Source organism: Manis javanica, chromosome X, assembly GCF_040802235.1.
Source record: "Manis javanica isolate MJ-LG chromosome X, MJ_LKY, whole genome shotgun sequence".
Lineage (NCBI taxonomy): Eukaryota > Metazoa > Chordata > Mammalia > Pholidota > Manidae > Manis > Manis javanica.
The window spans coordinates 106,242,357-106,259,352 of record NC_133174.1 but is presented as its reverse complement, the minus strand read 5'-3'; the positions used below and the strand labels follow the sequence as shown (position 1 = coordinate 106,259,352).

The 16,996-nt window shown below is 42.4% G+C and overlaps 1 protein-coding gene across 1 annotated transcript; it reads right to left on the bottom strand.

Moving 5' to 3' along the window:
* Positions 1–2,832: 2,832 nt before the first annotated feature.
* PGRMC1 (progesterone receptor membrane component 1) lies at positions 2,833–10,658 on the bottom strand. The gene is made up of 3 exons (XM_017643234.3): positions 10,235–10,658; positions 6,782–6,937; positions 2,833–4,128 (listed from the first exon to the last, which is right to left on the bottom strand). Exons 1-3 carry the CDS (start codon positions 10,560–10,562, stop codon positions 4,025–4,027), a joined length of 588 nt encoding a protein of 195 aa, XP_017498723.3. The 5' UTR covers positions 10,563–10,658; the 3' UTR covers positions 2,833–4,024.
* Positions 10,659–16,996: the final 6,338 nt, after the last annotated feature.

Genomic DNA, 16,996 nt, shown 5'->3' with positions numbered 1-16,996 from the left:
ACAAAGGCAGACTGTACCTTAGAGTATAATCTGGGCACTTTAGAGCTGAAAGGGTCCTTGTTGGGTTCCAAGAGCCCTTTTTGAAATACCATGGGCTGTATGGATGCTTGTTCTGGATCTAGGATTTGCCTGTTTGACCCTTTGAGGTAAGGTGAATGTGACATTTTGCAGAGCAGCCACAGATATGGAGAGACACTGAACTGGCAGCAAATATAGCTTGGAACCCAGAGATGCTGGTACTGAGGATGAGCTACCTTTGCAGGGGTTGTATGAAAACAGGTGGAAGCAAAAGGGTGTTCACCTGACACCTCCCCCACTGGCGGTGCTGGTTGTAACCACACTCCCTCATCTTCTAAAATGGCATCTTTTACGTAATATGTTTTATGAATATGCCAGTTGGATTTGAGAAGTTTTTAGATCAGAGTCCTTTAGGTCAAAGTCCTGCCTTATAGTAATATCCCTTTACATGTAATCAATACGATGTTGATTTAGTTGTGAATGAAGGGGAATCAGGCTATTTGGGATTGAAGCTTTAACCAGGCTCTGGATGTTTTTTCCTCTTGGCATCAGATACACCTGTTTAATTTAGTAAAAGGAGTAGCCTAATCTTCACATCTAAATGAGATTTCAGGCTGCAAAGGTGGCCAAACTTCTCCCACCCTTTTTCCAAAGCATATGGTGTAACAGGTTGCTTGGCACAAAAGAGGATCTCGAATATTGTTGGATGAAACCTAATGGGGGAAATGAGCACATTAAAAAAGAACAAAAACAGCCACAACAGCAGAAGCAAGGACAACATAAAGTCCTCCAAATGAAAGCCATTGAGTTTACACAGATTATCTGAATTCTTCTGCTGTCCTCCCTTGGCTTTTTCAGCAGCCTGACCCAGGTGGCCTTCTTTAGCCAGCTGGCGCCCTGCTCTTCTGCAGCTGCAGCCCTGGCTCAGATCCGCAGTGCCCAGAGCCCTGGAGAAGCCCTGCTCCTTTCCTACCCTGCTGCCATCAAGCCCCTCTTCTCCATCCCTTTACAGCCTCTGGGGTTTTATGGACCCTTTACAGACTCCAGTCCAAGGAGAGTCCTATTTTCTCATTCCAGGGGAAAAACAAATGCTCCAGTGCTTTATATGCTTTAAAAATAAAGAACACTTCCAGTGCATTTAAAGACAAGCATCAACTCATTCTAAATGTAATACACCTTATTATCTTAATATTCTCTTCCCTCCTCTTGAATTGCTAAATGGTTGTTAAGAGAACCTTTAAAAAAAAAACTAGTGCAAAATGTATGCAGTTACATTTGGAAGTTCAAAACTTATCTTCAGAGATTTGGAGGGGACTGGTGGAGGATGCACTCACTGCACTGGGCATGTGCCATAAGTAACTTTTCTACACAAGATGCTTATAGCACAAGGTTAGTCTATGCCAAATTGCCCAAGGGCAAACAGCTGGAAAGGGCTTTCGGTTCTATAGTAACAGGCACATTGTGTGTTTCTCATGTTTCTGTGTTAGATGAAACAGTCTTTCGAAGACAATGCATGTAACCTTTTCATTTAATGGTCCCTTTCCATTACCCTTCCAGAGTATATCCTATGTGTGAGACAATTCCTAGATAACGTATACATTATTAGACAGCAGAAATCAAATAATGCTCATCAATCATATCAGCTTTTGATTGCTTGTGACTTTCCAAACAAGATTCAAGATTTTCCCATTTAATTATGACACAGAAGTAATAAGCTCTAAGCAATGAGTTTAACCAAACTCAAAATGACTTTGAACTGCTTCCCAGAAACTACCCTTTGAAATAAAGGCACTGTAATAAAAATAAAATGAAAACAAGAACAGGCAATATCATTTGAGAACAAAAAAGGAAACCTGTGAAGTTCTGTGGGTCAGGGAGTACATCCCTCTTAAAAAAACCCACCAATTTTAACATTAAAATGGCAAAACAGTAATAGTCACAGACAAAGGTTGTCTGTTTGTATAACTAACTGCATATGCAAACCCGATATCCTTTTTTGACATGAGGTGAGTTAGCTTTGCTGCTAGAATAGTCCCCTTTACCTGTGGAGGATGTTCCAAGAACCCTAGGGGATGCCTGAAACCCCAGATAGTCCCAAAGCCTATATATCCTGTTTTTTCCTATAGACATACACATGATAAAGTTTAACTTGTAAATTAGGTTCAATAATTAATAACTAATGATGAAATAGAAGAATCCTAACAATATACTGTAGTAAGTTATGTTAATGTGGTCTCTCTCAAAATATTTTATTGTACTGTGCTCACCTTTCTTGTGATGTGAGCTGATAAGATGCCTACATGATGAGAGGAAGTGAGGTGAATGACGTAGGCATTGTGACATACCGTTAGGCTACTATTGACCTTCTGACCATGTCAGGAGGATCATCTGCTTCTGAGGGCACAGTGAGGCTGACCGTGGGTTACTGAAGCAAGGAGAGTGAGACTGCAGACACGAGGGACTACTGTATAAGGATCCCTGATCAGATGATACATTAGAACAAGAACAGAACCCTGCCTTTGTTATCTCTTAATAACTTTACTACAGACCTGAAGGTGTTCTGCCTTTGACTTTAGAATGTTCTGACTTAAAGAGGTAGAATTTGATGAGTCACAAAAAATAAATTCAGCTATTTCTTAACAAGACAAGCTGGTATTTAGTTTCTGGTGAGGCCTCTATGAAGTTTTGCCCCTTTGTTTCCTTCAGAATACAAAAAAATTACTCAAAAGTGACACTCTGAGTATAAGCCAAAGTAAAATGATTGAATCTGGTTCCTCAGATTAAGGTTTAAAAACAGTAAAACCCACCACACCATACTGGGTAAAACCATTTTATTAACTGACCAAAGCACTTCATTTTTTCTGATTTGAGGTAAAACCATTAAACACGGGTTCACAAGAAAATACAATGACTATTCAACTACAATTACAGGAGTTTGAAACTTCACTAGTTGTTCGTGTAATACTTTTACAAATTCATACAGCTGTACAGTCTACTTAAGCTAAGTTTATTGTTAACCAAAAGACCAATATCAAAGACCTAGACACTTGACTACTACTCTTGCAGTAGCTATGATTTTGTAACATGAATAACTGTTACCTTAATGAATATACTTTAAAAACCACTTGGCTAGTGATGGGTACTTTCCTCATTCTTCAGCAGTGTGTGTGAAGGCTCTTAGGAGAGCTAATACCTATTCCTGTTCTGCATGCCTCAATCTCACATCAAAGTGTAAACAAACATTGTCCAGCCATGAATGCAGGGGTTGGTCAGATAGTCCTACAATATTCTTAATATATTTAAGGTTTTAGGCAAGCCAGCTGATTCTTCCAAAAAGCTTTCTTTTCAATGTTCAGAGCCTGTTTTAATCCTCACTGAAGATAACTGTGTTAGTGAGGGCATCTGAGTTGTCCATAGAACAATGCTGCAGTCTAGAAACAGTAACTGTATTTTTTCCAACTGAGTCCAGCTTTGAGATTTCATTTTGTTATGGGACAGCTCTCTTTAATTGATAGCAAAGCCTTTGAAACACTGCAGATTTGCCTCAGAGGTAGATATAACAGAAATCATGCAGTTAAGTCAATTGAGAAGTAAGGGATTTGCTGTCCTTAGAGAACATTCTGACTACAAGTTGATCCCTTTGTTCTGGTGCTTAAAGGACTTTGCACATTTAACATTTTTACCTGTCTGGGGAAATACCCAAGTCTTACCTGTCTCTCAGGAAAAACAAATTTAAATTCATCCCGTATCAGCTACAGATAGGAGAAAAACAGTAAGAACATTTGTATTACAGCACTGTGGTTCACTTTCTGGATTTGTGACACACAAACATACCATGCATTCTAAGACAAGTTAATTTTATCAGTCACTAGTGATGTTAATTTAAAAAAATTACAGCAAGTTCAAAACCTTTCTAAATATTGAAATCACCATGTTTTAAAGACAGACTGGAATGTTACAAATGATTCTGCAAAATACAAAAATAGATATGTTTCCACTGAATGCTTCAGTCATTTTTCCTAACATTCTCGTCTTTTGGCTCTTCCACATCCGAGTACACGGTGGGCTCCTCCCCATCCTTCAGCAGTTTGCCCACGTGATGATACTTGACTGCAGGTAGAGAAGAAAACAAATGGTCATTCTCATTCTTCATAGAAAATCACTTTTCATTTTAAAGCACTTATTGGAAGCTACAATCTATACAGCAGTGTGTTGGGCTTCTTGAAGGATAAAAAAAGGACTTATACCACAGTCCTTACCAACAGGGAATTAAGAATTTTGTTCAGAAGACATAAATATAGAACAGGTAGTGAATTCTGACAAGTGCTCAAGGAAATGTCCACATGAGCTGTGTTTGCATGTAGTTTAGGTTCATTATGAATTACTTCTTCAAAGGGCTACAGAACACTTCACAGAGGATATGCTTTGGAAAATGTGTAGGAGGATTCAGGGAGGGACGGATTTCCAGAAAATGAAACCACTACATGCACAGGCATGCAGGCGAGATTGACCATATCTGGGAAGCAATAAAGAGACCAAGTTGGCAGGAGGACAGTAGGAGTAGGAGTGGCTAAGCAGTGTGGGGAAATTTATGAAGGATGTGGAAAGCCAGCCTGAGGTGTCTGGACTTATAGGTGGCAAAGGTCACTGAACATTTACAACAAAGGAATGACACAGTAAAACAGTGCTTCATTAACAACGGTACCACAGTGTTTAGGGCAGATTACAGTGAGGAGACCAGGAGGCTAGCGAGTAGATCCACTTGTGAAGGAAAGACCCAGGAGCAGGGGACTGTCCCTGGGAATGGAAAGGGAAGGACTGAGCTATTTCAAAGGAAAACTGGGAACATGAGTCAGTGAAGTGAAAGCTGGAGATTCCATGGACTGAAACGGGGGCTCTGGAGAGGGAGCGACTCTGGAGGGGCACATGACAGAGACTTACAACAAGGACAGAGAAGTGAAGGTAGTATAGGCAAGAAACGGGTCCTTGGGAACCTGAGAAAGAAGTTCAATCCAACTGTGGGGACAGAAACTATACTGGAGGGTGTGAGGAGATACAGAGAAGAAATGAATCAGTGGTTACAAAAACCACTTCTTAGTTGTTTGATAGGGGGTGGAAGGAATGGTTAAGCCTAGTGGATGGAGTCAATAATAGGAGACAGAATGTTTCTCCACCCTAGAAAGCTGTGTGTAAAGAAGTGATAAAGGAGGCAGGAGAGCACTGGAGATAATTGGAGAAAACAGATTTAGGAGTGCAAACCAGAATGTAAAAGACTTGAGCAAGGATGGAACCAGCAAACCACCATCCTGGCTGCATAACTGACGCCAAGCTAATGCAGGGTTAATCATCTCAATGTCAGAGGCCAAGAGGACCAGTCTTCTCTGAGTATGGGTAGAAATTAGAGGAGTGACCAACCTGTCTAACCAGGTAATCAGAGATGCTTTTGTGTGAAATAATGGCTGGGAACAGTTAGAACTTCCCTATTTGAACATATTACAAAGGTCCCTAGAGTGCTTGGCATTGCAAGACAAATAAAAGCCAGGTGGCGCCTGAGAAAACTGCCTTAAGGGGAATCCACGCCAGCTTTGACTACAGCCAAAGTGTCTTAAACAGTATTCAGAGCTAGCCTTAGTTTAAGGGGAAAAAAATCCCACATTTTTTACCCTATTGATGAAGGCAAGCCCTAGAAGAGAGAGCTTTGTGAGTTATCAGTTATAATGCATTGGTTTCATATAGTAGAATCTACTGTTACAAGGAATCCTTAGGCTGCAAAAAATGAGGGACTACGTTAGATAGATGAATCATGTTGTCAAAGTAAAAAGACTCGCCTCTAGACTTGAAAGGTATACTTAGTGTGTTTGGGATCCAAACTCTAAAGGTGGAGCCTTATCTGGCTAATTATTAACCCAGAACTGCCTGAAGTCAGCATTATTTTCAATGAAAATGGTTGGATTTAGCCAAAAGAGCCAAAAATATTTAACTGATTACAGAGAAGAGCAAATAGAAAACTACATTTTAAATGAAAAATCTTCAAAGTGATGGTCATGGTCTTTATATACTGATTTGAAGCTGGGAAAGATTACTATTCAAATTCTTAGCAGGGAAAATGTTCCTAAAGTGGTAATAACAACACTTAGTTTTGACAAAAACCAATTTCTTAATTCTCAAAATTTGAACTTAACCCTCATCCTTATTCCCCAAAAGACCTCAGCCCATAGCATACGCCAGGAAACAAGTATCTCCTTTTTCCTTTCTTTCTAAATATGCAGACACCATTGTTGCTGGGCAGATTATAAGCATCATCTGTAGATGAGGCCTATAGTTAGGCTTAATTAGATTCAAAGAGAAGTTGTTTTGTAGAATACAAGTCTTCCATTCTTCAACAGAAATGTGGGTTGCTTTTAAACAGCAAGCTCTGCAAGTGAGGGCTTAGGAAAATCCCTTTCTGCAGCCAAGAGGGCCACTATCCTTTCAACACACTAAGCATCAAATCCTAGTGTAGAAGCTATGCAAACCTCTTAAAAATTAAAAAGACAGAAACCTAAGTTTCCACAGCAAATTAGCTAAAATTTGGTATGCAGTCATGGCAAATGACTTAGCACTGCTACCATTACTCTTCAAGCCACAAATTAGATCCAGTCAAGATTCAGGAGCCTATCACTATGCTCCCCAATTTCCGGCTGCTTAGTATTAACTATTGTATTTCTGTGAATCCCATTACTGGTAGGCATTTGATCCAGGCACAATTTAAAAAAATGCTTACAAGTAAACTGAGAGTCCCAGTCACTCAGGGTCTCCTGCTGGGCAGGAGTGAGGTCAGAAAGGTCATCATACTCGTCCTTCAGGGCTTCCTTATCCAGGCAAAAAGTGGCAAGGCCCCTGGATGCATCTCTTCCGGCAAAGACCCCATATGGCCCCTCTTAAAAACAAAATAAAAACAGAGAGGATTCTTTATTAAACAGTCAATTTCTCTGTGGTTCATACACATAAAATGGCTTCCTTACCCATTAACAAAGAAAGCCCCCTTTATGAATACCAAATTCCATTCGGAAACCATAGGTGATGTTATTACTCTGATCATTATGTAGTGCAATGGAAAGACATAGTCATTAAACCTTTTAGTTAAAACTAAATCAAGATGCTATACATTATCACCTATTTCCTGTGACTTTCAAATAGCTAACCAGAGCCGTAATGATTGTCTCCAGTGTGTGTGTGTGCACATGTGCTCCCATGCCAAATACCGAATCCATGGGTCCGAACTCATCTTTAGGACACTGAACCTGTGTTGTGCATGGCTCTGTTGTAGGCACTTGGGCTGTGTCAGTGAAAGTTATGTTTTTTTAAGATAATAAACATGAAAGTGTAACTGAAAAAATTTCCTTATAAATATATTCTGATGGGTTTTAATGAGTCAAAAGTATTTTATAGAGATCTTTGGTTGTGGTGTGTATTAAACATTAACATTTGGCAGGTACAGGAGAAATCATTTTATGAGTATCAGTGGTTCAGAAATCCATGTTACATAATCTTCACTGTCAATAGAGAGCACAGATCAACTCTGGTTTGGTGGTCTTGAAGAGACTCTACAAATAAAACTTTGATGGAAAAAAGGCTGAGTCAAAACCCTACAATAATTCCATAAAACATTAGAATGCTATTGTATATATTATACTGAACTTTTGTCTAAGAGAGCAGTGAATCATTTGGTAGGGACTTAAAGTGTATGTTTAGACTTATTTAAATATTGCACAAGTAAATGACAAGAATCCAGTGTACTTTAAACAATGTGTTGTTTCTCCAAAGGTAGACTGAGTAGCAACCCTCACATCAAGGTGCTTGTAGGTAACCACTATGCCAAGTAACAGAATGGATCAAGTTTCAGTATGGCCCAATCACCTGAAACCTCAATCCACCAGGAATTTTTTTTTTTAACAGATTAGATAGAATTTACCATCAAGTTTTAAATGCAAGTAAGATTTCAAAGAAAAGTGGTTGTTTTCAGTTATGATTACATGCTACCATTTCCACTAAAGGTTAAGAAAAAAGCCCTTCATTTTCACTGATGTGCACCTCTAGTGGGACTGGTAGAATCTACTTGAAAACAGGCCAACTGTCCTGGTTTGGACCTCACCCTTTCAGAAATTATGGTCACAGAATAGTGTTTAAATACTGTCTGAGGAGAGCTTTAAAATTCTTTGGAGAATATTATTTACCAGAATGTATATTCACTAGATTATAAACTCCATGAGCATAGATTTGTATGTTTTGTTCATTGCTATATTCCACAGAATAGGCATTTGAATAAATAATTTTTAGGAATTGTTTATAACAGGAAGTATTTCCAAATGATGCTGTCACCTATTCACGGGCTCACTTGGTGATACTTCAGGGCAGACTTAGAGATTTCACATGGGCCATCTTTACCATTTTCCAGAGAAACCACCAAGGCCCAGAGGGAACAATGCTTTGTACGAGGTCACACAAATGGTCAGTGATTCAACCAGGACAAGCACCAGGTTGCCTGACTCCGAGTTCTGTGTTCTGTGCACAGGCCTATATTCCTCTCAGTGACTTTGCAAACTGCAATCACATGATAGCCCATGTGTGCGTTTCAGTTACTTAATGGTGCGGCTCAGTAATAACAACTATTTATAGGATTATGTTTATTGGTAGTACCTCTAGGTTTGCCACAACCAGTGACAACACAGGAGTGGTTTTCAAATTATTTTGACCATTACATGCCTACAAGTAGGGCTTCAAAATTGTCCAGAAGGAAAAACTGCTAGGTGGGAGGGTTCCTTAAGAACCTAAGAATTTTGATTAGTTGGACTGTGCCAGTATAACAAAAGCAGGAGTGGGGATGGCCAGGCCTTTGCCCTCTGTACTTTTCTCTCCCTCCACACCAGTGGGAAAGAAAGCACAGTCAACATGGACACCCTCCCTGAGCTCCTTGTTTTAAGGGGAGTCCATATTGGAGGAGCTAAAATCTTTTCCTCCTCCTCTCCAAATATTCTAGAGAGCAGTGCTTTCCAAACCTGATTGCTCCTCAAATTTGCTTGGGGAAGCCTGTTAAAACGCAGATTCCTGGAGCTACCCGACAGAGACCTTTCCTCCGTTAGGGTGTTCAGGCCGGAATCTGTGTTTTTCCTGAAGCATATCAGGTGATTCTGATCCGCAAACAGGTTAGGGAAAAGCCTCTTCCCTGGGGCTGCTTCAAGCCTGCCCCCTCCAACAGCACAGCAGTCATCCACCCTCCTTTCCCCTCTGGTTGATTTTTCCTGAAATCCCCACACCCAGCGCCTTCATAGCCCTACCCCTTTTGTTTCTCAGTACCCTCCCACTTCTCCCTCCCTCCATTTTTAATTTTTTCTGGCTTCTAGTCCTTTCTCTGCTGCTATAGAGTAAAATCCTGTATTAGCTTCTCATCTTGCCACAGTCCCATTGTCCGTTATATTCAGCCATTATTTCCCCGTAACCAGCTTCTTTCCCCCTATGGGAACTCCCTCGTTCGCCTTCCAGCTTTCCCTGTGTGCCACACACAGCACACGCACACACATACCTGACACATGCCACATTCCAAGTGCACGCGCATACACGCACACACACGCCTGACAAGCCACATACACTGAATACGCACACACATCATTCACCACCACGCACAATGCTTCTATCTGCTGTTAATCCCATCCCCGCTTTCCGTCTCCCGCACCCCCACATTCCACCGTGGCTACTCCTGGCGTCATCGATCTTCGTGTCGTCTCTTTCAAGGCTGGGCCTCCCTCCTCCCGCCCTTCCCCCATGCCTTCCGACACCCTCATTTCCCTTCTCCAGCCCGACACCAACCCTTCCTTCCAGGAACCCCCAAACTCAATAACTTCGAAGCTTCCCTAGCACTGCGCTCTGCTGTGCCCCACCCCCACTCCCGCTTCCTGCCTGGCAATCGCACCTACCCACCCCTGACTTGAGCGCTTCAGCCCTCTCCTCCACTCCCATCCTGGCGCGGGCCGGCAACCCGCGTCCCCCACTGGCCCGCAGCCCTCTAGAGCGCCTCTTGGGCCCTGCCTGCCGGGGCGCCGCCCTGCCACGACCGCCCGGCTCTCCGCTTGCTCACCCTCCCAGGCTCACTGCCATGCTCCCCTCCGGGGCGCCCCACTCCCCCTTGCCTCTCCGGGGCCCCTTCTTTTGTCTGTTCCCCACTGGCGGGCCGCCGTACCCGGCCCGTAGAACTTGCGGCCTTTGGTCACGTCGAACACCTTGCCATTGATGGCCATGAGTATGCGCGGGTCCTGGACGCCGTCGAAGCGCCGCAGCTCGGCAGGGGTGAAGTCGCGCCGCTTAAGGCGGGGCAGAGGGGGCGGCTCGTCGTCGTCGCTGTCGCTGCTGGCCGCCGGCTGGTCCCCGCGCACGATCTTGTAGAGCAGGAAGATGCAAAGGCCAAGCAGCAGCAGGTTGAGCGGCGACGTGAAAATCTCGTTTAGCAGCCCGCCGCCCTCCAGCTCGCTCGGGTCGGCGCCCGTCGCCACTACATCCTCGGCAGCCATGATCGCTGGAGTAAAGGTTAGGCCGGGCTAGAGAGGGCTCCGGAACTGGATACTTTCTCCTCCCTCAGCGAGCAGTAGCGTGAGGCTCGGTGGACTAGGACTAGCCAATGGAGAAGGCGGGGCCGGGCGGGCCGGAGGCGGGCCCAAGTAGGCGGAGCCTCTCAGCCCCGCCTCCCTGCGCTGTAGACACGCTGGGCACAGCCCAGCTTAGGTTCCCCCATCTTGCCTCTGAAGCGTGGCTCCCCTTCCTCAGCCAGAGCCTGCTTACCCAGCGGCAGAGAGAGCGGAACCCAACGTTCAGCTCGACCTGCAAGGCCGGGGCCCCAGACTCACGCCATGCACACGCCATCCTCTAGCTAACCGCGAGGCAGTGCGCTGCCCTCCTCCGCACCCCCAGTTGCTTTTAGCACACCCACCCGCTACGGGAGCCTGGGCTTCGCCTGGCTCGGTGGTCCCCTCCGCCACCTGATGCACGCCAAACACCGACCCCATTCCTCTTACTTCCGACTTCTCCCCCACCTTCTGTTCCCAAGCGTCAGCTTCCCGGGCTATCCCCTGAGACCTGTCTCTCGGGAGACAGGAAACTTAATCCTCAAGGTCCTTTTTCCACTTGAGAGGCCCGAAGAACGCATTTGCACCTTGGGGACCCTCATTTTCTCTCCTTGACGACCCTTCTTCAGTCCTCCCCCCAGATGCCGTTGGGCGGACACCCCCGGGTGTCACGGCACCGGCTCCCATCTGACAGCTCTACTAGTATCTGGGGAAACGGATCGGATGTCCCAATTACTGTGGGTTTATTCTCGAAAAACTAAACCCTTTTGCAATCACTGATTTGCTCAGTCCCAATGCAGCAGCAAGCAACGTTCTGCTGCTCCTTTTTTTATTCCTTTTCAGAATAATGGCCAAAGTTTCTTTGTTTGGCAGTGTTTTTCTACTTGAAATCTCTCAGCTACCCTTGGCAGTCGCAATAACCCTGTGCTGAAGCTCAAACGAAGGCGCGAGTTTGGAAGGATCTTAGGATGGTGCCTTACTTTCCTAGGTATTTTATCCGGCCTTTGATGTGCTAACCCGCTGCACAGGAGCAGGCCTTGTGAAGGAAGGGCTGTCTATACCCTTTTGAATCCTAATCCAGCCGCCCTCTTTATTGTGGCAGGGGGAGAGGAGCGGAAGAAAGGATAGAAGGAGAAAAATAATTAAAACCAAGCCATGCACACATCTGCAGCCCAGAGCAGTACTTTTCCATCTAGAGTTCTCTTTGCTTGCACATAATTTAAGCCCCCCCATCCAAATATGCAGGAGACTTGAGAGAATTGGCTTCTTACCTCAGAATTCTAAAAATTTCTGGTACAAACTCCTTCCATCCTGTCCCCCTGCCCCCACCCCATCTTCTTAAATCATTTCGAAGTGCATATGAGCTGAACAGTCTTTAAATCCTGCCCACACATTTTTTGTCACAGATCTAAATTTAGGGTTAGCTGAAATGGCCCTTCCAGATCCTTTGTCAAACCTCTTCAATTTAATCAAGGGAAAATGAGCTCCAACTGAGAGCACTTGTCTGTAGTTAGAATCTAATTATCTTAAAAACACTGTAGGGTCAAGATACTTTTAAAAACAAACTTGTGAAAAGTATTTTTACTTGCAACTGATATGACAGAGGGCTGATATCTTTTTTTTCTGATGTTAAGCAGTAATTTTTTTTTATTTTGGTATCATTAATGTACAATTGCATGAGCAACATTATGGTTAGTAGACTCTCCCCATCATCAAGTCCCCATCACATACCCCATTATAGTCACTGTCCATCAGCATAGTAACTTGCTATAGAATCACTACTTGTCTTCTCTGTGTTGTACAGCCCTCCCGGTGCCTCCCCTACATTATGTCTGCTAATAGTAATGCCCCCTTTTTTTCCTCCTTATCCCTCCCTTCCCACCCATCCTCCCCAGTCCCTTTCCCTTTGGTAACTGCTAGTCCCTTCTTGAGGTCTGTGAGTCGGCTGCTGCTTTGTGACTTCAGGTTTTGTTTTGTTGTTATATTTCACAAATGAGTGAAATTATTTGGTACTTGTCTTTCTCCACCTGGCTTATTTCACTGAGCATAATAGCCTCTAGTTCCATCCATGTTGTTGCAAATGGTAGGATTTGTTTTCTTCTTATGGCTGAATAATATTCCATTGTGTATATGTACCACATCTTCTTTATCCATTCATCTACTGATGGACACTTAGGTTGTTTCCATTTCTTGGCTATTGTAAATAGTGCTACGATAAACATAGGGGTGCATCTGTCTTTTCCAAATTGGGCTGCTGCATTCTTAGGGTAAATTCCTCAAAGTGGAATTCCTGGGTCAAATGGTATTTCTATTTTTAGTTTTTTGAGGAACCTCCATACTGCTTTTCACAATGGCTGAACTAATTTACATTCCCACCAGCAGTGTAGGAGGGTTCCCCTTTCTCCACATCCTCGCCAGCATTTGTTGTTGTTTGTCTTTTGGATGGTGGCCATCCTTACTGGTGTGAGGTGATATCTCATTGTGGTTTTAATTTGCATTTCTCTGATGACTAGCGATGTGGAGCATCTTTTCATGTGTCTGTTGACCATCTGAATTTCTTCTTTGGAGAAGTGTCTGTTCATCTCCTCTGCCCATTTTTCAATTGGATTATTTGCTTTTTGTTTGTTGAGGAGCGTGAACTCTTTATATATTTTGGATGTCAACCCTTTATTGGATATGTCATTTATGAATATATTCTCCCATACTGTAGGATGTCTTTTTGTTCTATTGATGATGTCCTTTGCTGTACAGAAGCTTTACGCCTTGATATAGTCCCACTTGTTCATTTTTGCTTTTGTTTCCTTGCCTGGGGAGATATATTCATGAAGAAGTTGCTCATGTTTATGTCTAAGAGATTTTTGCCTATGTTTTTTTCTGAGAGTTTTACAGTTTCATAACTTACATTCAGGTCTTCGATCCATTTTGAATTTACTTTTTTTTTTTTGAGAGGGCATCTCTCATATTTATTGATCAAATGGTTGTTAACAACAATAAAATTCTGTATAGGGGACTCAATGCACAATCATTAATCCACTCCAAACCTAATTCTCAACAGTCTCCAATCTTCTGAAACATAACAAACAAGTTCTTACATGGTGAACAAATTCTTACATAGTGAATAAGTTCTTACATGGTGAACAGTACAAGGGCAGTCATCACAGAAACTTTCGGTTTTGATCACGCATTATGAACTACAGACAATCAGGTCAAATATGAATATTCATTTGATTTTTATACTTGATTTATATGTGAATCCCACATTTCTCCCTTATTATTATTATTATTACTTTTATTTTTTAATTTTTAATTTTTATTTTATTTTATTTTTTGAGAGGGCATCTCTCATATTTATTGATCAAATGGTTGTTAACAACAATAAAATTCAGTATAGGGGGGTCAACGCTCAATGTACAATCATTAATCCATCTCAAGCCTAATTCTCGTCAGTCTCCAATCTTCTGAAGCATAACGAACAAGTTCTTACATGGTGAACGAATTCTTACATAGTGAATAAATTCTTACATGGTGAAGAGTACAAGGGCATTCATCACAGAAACTTTCGGTTTTGATCATGCATTATGACCTATAAACAATCAGGTCAAATATGAATATTCGTGTGATTTTTGTACTTGATTTATATGTTGATCCCACATTTCTCCTATTATTATTATTATTTTTATTTTTAATAAAATGCTGAAGTGGTAGGTAGATGCAAGATAAAGGTAGAAAACATAGTTTAGTGCTGTAAGAGGGCAAATGTAGATGATCAGATGATCAGGTGTGTGCCTATGGACTAAGTATTAATCCAGGCTAGACAAGGGCAGCAAGACATCCACGGATGCAGAAGATTTCTCTCAAAGCAGGGGGGGTGAGGTTCTGAGCCTCACCTCTGTTGATCCCCAAATTCTCACCTGATGGCCCCCCTGCGACTGTGCCTGTCTTAGGTTGTTCCTCCCTTGAGGAATCTTACCCGTCTCTGGCTAACCAGTCATCTTCCGGGGCCATACAGGGAAATGTAAAGTTGGTAAGTGAGAGAGAAATCATATTGTTTGCAAAGGTTAGCTTTTTACTTCTTTGCAGATTTATGTCCTGTGGCTTCTATGCCCAGCACTTGTCTTGAGGTATCTTTACCACCTGGAGGAATTATGATACTCGGTAAATTCGATATGAGGCACGAATTCTATTTAAGGGTTGTAATTAGGAAGGAAGAAGAAAAGCTATAGATGTAGCATATGAAGGAAACATGGGAGGATTGATTATTTCTTTGACATATCTTCTTGTATAGTACCTTAAGTATGTATAGGTTTTAAACTACTAACTAATTTGCACACACATATTAACATAATAGGAATACGGTGACATAAACAAAGCAAATCTATAATTACCATCCATCTCCAGTGAAGCCAAGAAAACCATTTAGGCACCCTAGGCATTTGTGAAAATTTATCTATGATATGATGGATATTGTCCAACTGTACTTGAACCATCAGACAAATTAAAGCAGCCCATTTCTGGGATCTGTTCACATCCCATATGTTCTTTTAACCATAGATAGTCTATAGTCATGAGATTTTGGAGTGCTACAACTTGCACCCCTCCCAACTCCTGGTTGAGTTCCAACAGTACAGATCCGGTCAAATTCGTTGTCTCACTGTATGCACATGCCAGCCTAGACATCTCCCTCCTCATTCCTATGGCAAGTCCAGGAGACGGTGGGCTGGATGCAGCCACAACCGCAGCATCGTCCGGATACCTGTGGAGGCTTTTTGATGATCATCCCCCAGCACAAGTCCTCCAGAGAGTGCTGATGCCGGAAGCTCCTCCTCATATCGTATCTTAGTTCATTTTCTGGGTATCCAAGCTAGGCCTTGATCTTCTGCATAGAAACAAACAGACCCTTTGCCCACACTTTGACATGCCCTCTATACCACTGTGCAGAACTCATTGGAGGTCAGCACACAGTAACTGCTTTTTTTTTTTTTTTAATTAAGAGAAAGGAATATTATCAGAAAAGAGTACCTCCATAGCTGATCATCTGACACCCTTTAAGTGATCAACATTAAGGATATTTAAAGCATGCGTTAATCTTTGATTTACCAATAGTTTTATCCTGTCAAGGAGTAATCCCCCTTTTCTTTGTTACTTTCTTTTCTTTTTTTTTTTTTTTTAAATTTTTAATCTACACTTACATGAAGAATACTATGTTTACTATGCTCTCCCCTATATCAGGTCCCCCCTAACAACCACATTACGGTTACTGTCCATCAGCTTAGCAAAATGTTGTAGAGTCACTACTTGTCCTCTCTGTGTTGTGCAGCCCACCCTCCCCTTTCTCCCTCCCCGCCATGCATGCTAATCTTAATACCCCTCTTCTTCTTCCCCCCCCATCCCTCCCTGCCCACCCATCTTCCCCAGTTCCTTTCCCTTTGGTACCTGTTAGTCCATTTTTGGGTTCTGTAATTCCGCTGCTGTTTTATTCCTTCAGTTTTTCCTTTGTTCCTATACTCCTCAGATGAGTGAAATCATTTGGTATTTCTCTTTCTCTGCTTGGCTTATTTCACTGAGCATAATACTCTCCAGCTCCATCCATGTTGCTTCAAATGGTTGGATTTTTCCACTTCTTATGGCTGAGTAGTATTCCATTGTGTATATGTACCACATCTTCTTTATCCATTCATTCATCTACCGATGGACATTTAGGTTGCTTCCAATTCTTGGCTATTGTAAATAGTACTGCGATAAACATAGGGGTGCATCTGTCTTTCTCAAACTTGATTGCTGCGTTCTTAGGGTAAATTCCTAGGAGTGGAATTCCTGGGTCAAATGGTAGGTCTGTTTTGAGCATTTTGATGAACCTCCATACTGCTTTCCACAATGGTTGAACTAATTTACATTCCCACCAGCAGTGTAGGAGGGTTCCCCTTTCTCCACAGCCTCGCCAACATTTGTTGTTGTTTGTCTTTTGGATGGCAGCTATCCTTACTGGTGTGAGGTGATACCTCATTGTAGTTTTAATTTGCATTTCTCTGATAATTAGCGATGTGGAGCATCTTTTCATGTGTCTCTTGGCCATCTGTATTTCTTTTTTGGAGAACTGTCTGTTCAGTTCCTCTGCTCATTTTTTAATGGGGTTATTTTTTTTTTGTTTGTTGAGGCGTGTGAGCTCTTTATATATTCTGGACGTCAAGCCTTTATTGGATCTGTCATTTTCAAATATATTCTCCCATACTGTAGGGTTCCTTTTTGTTCTATTGATGGTGTCTTTCGCTGTACAGAAGCTTTTCAGCTTAATGTAGTCCCACTTGCTCATTTTTGCTGTTGTTTTCCTTGCCCAGGGAGATAATATTCAAGAAGAGGTCACTCATGTTTATGTCTAAGAGGTT

Bases quoted from the DNA above. Each gene is read 5' to 3' on its own strand.
- PGRMC1 (XM_017643234.3), bottom strand. From the start codon at position 10,562: ATGGCTGCCGAGGATGTAGTGGCGACGGGCGCCGACCCGAGCGAGCTG. The intron at 6,938-10,234 runs GTACGGCGGCCC...TTTGTTTTTAAG, and splicing joins CCGCAAGTTCTACGGGCCGG to AGGGGCCATATGGGGTCTTT. The intron at 4,129-6,781 runs GTAAGCATTTTT...CTCTACCTGCAG, and splicing joins CTGGGACTCTCAGTTTACTT to TCAAGTATCATCACGTGGGC.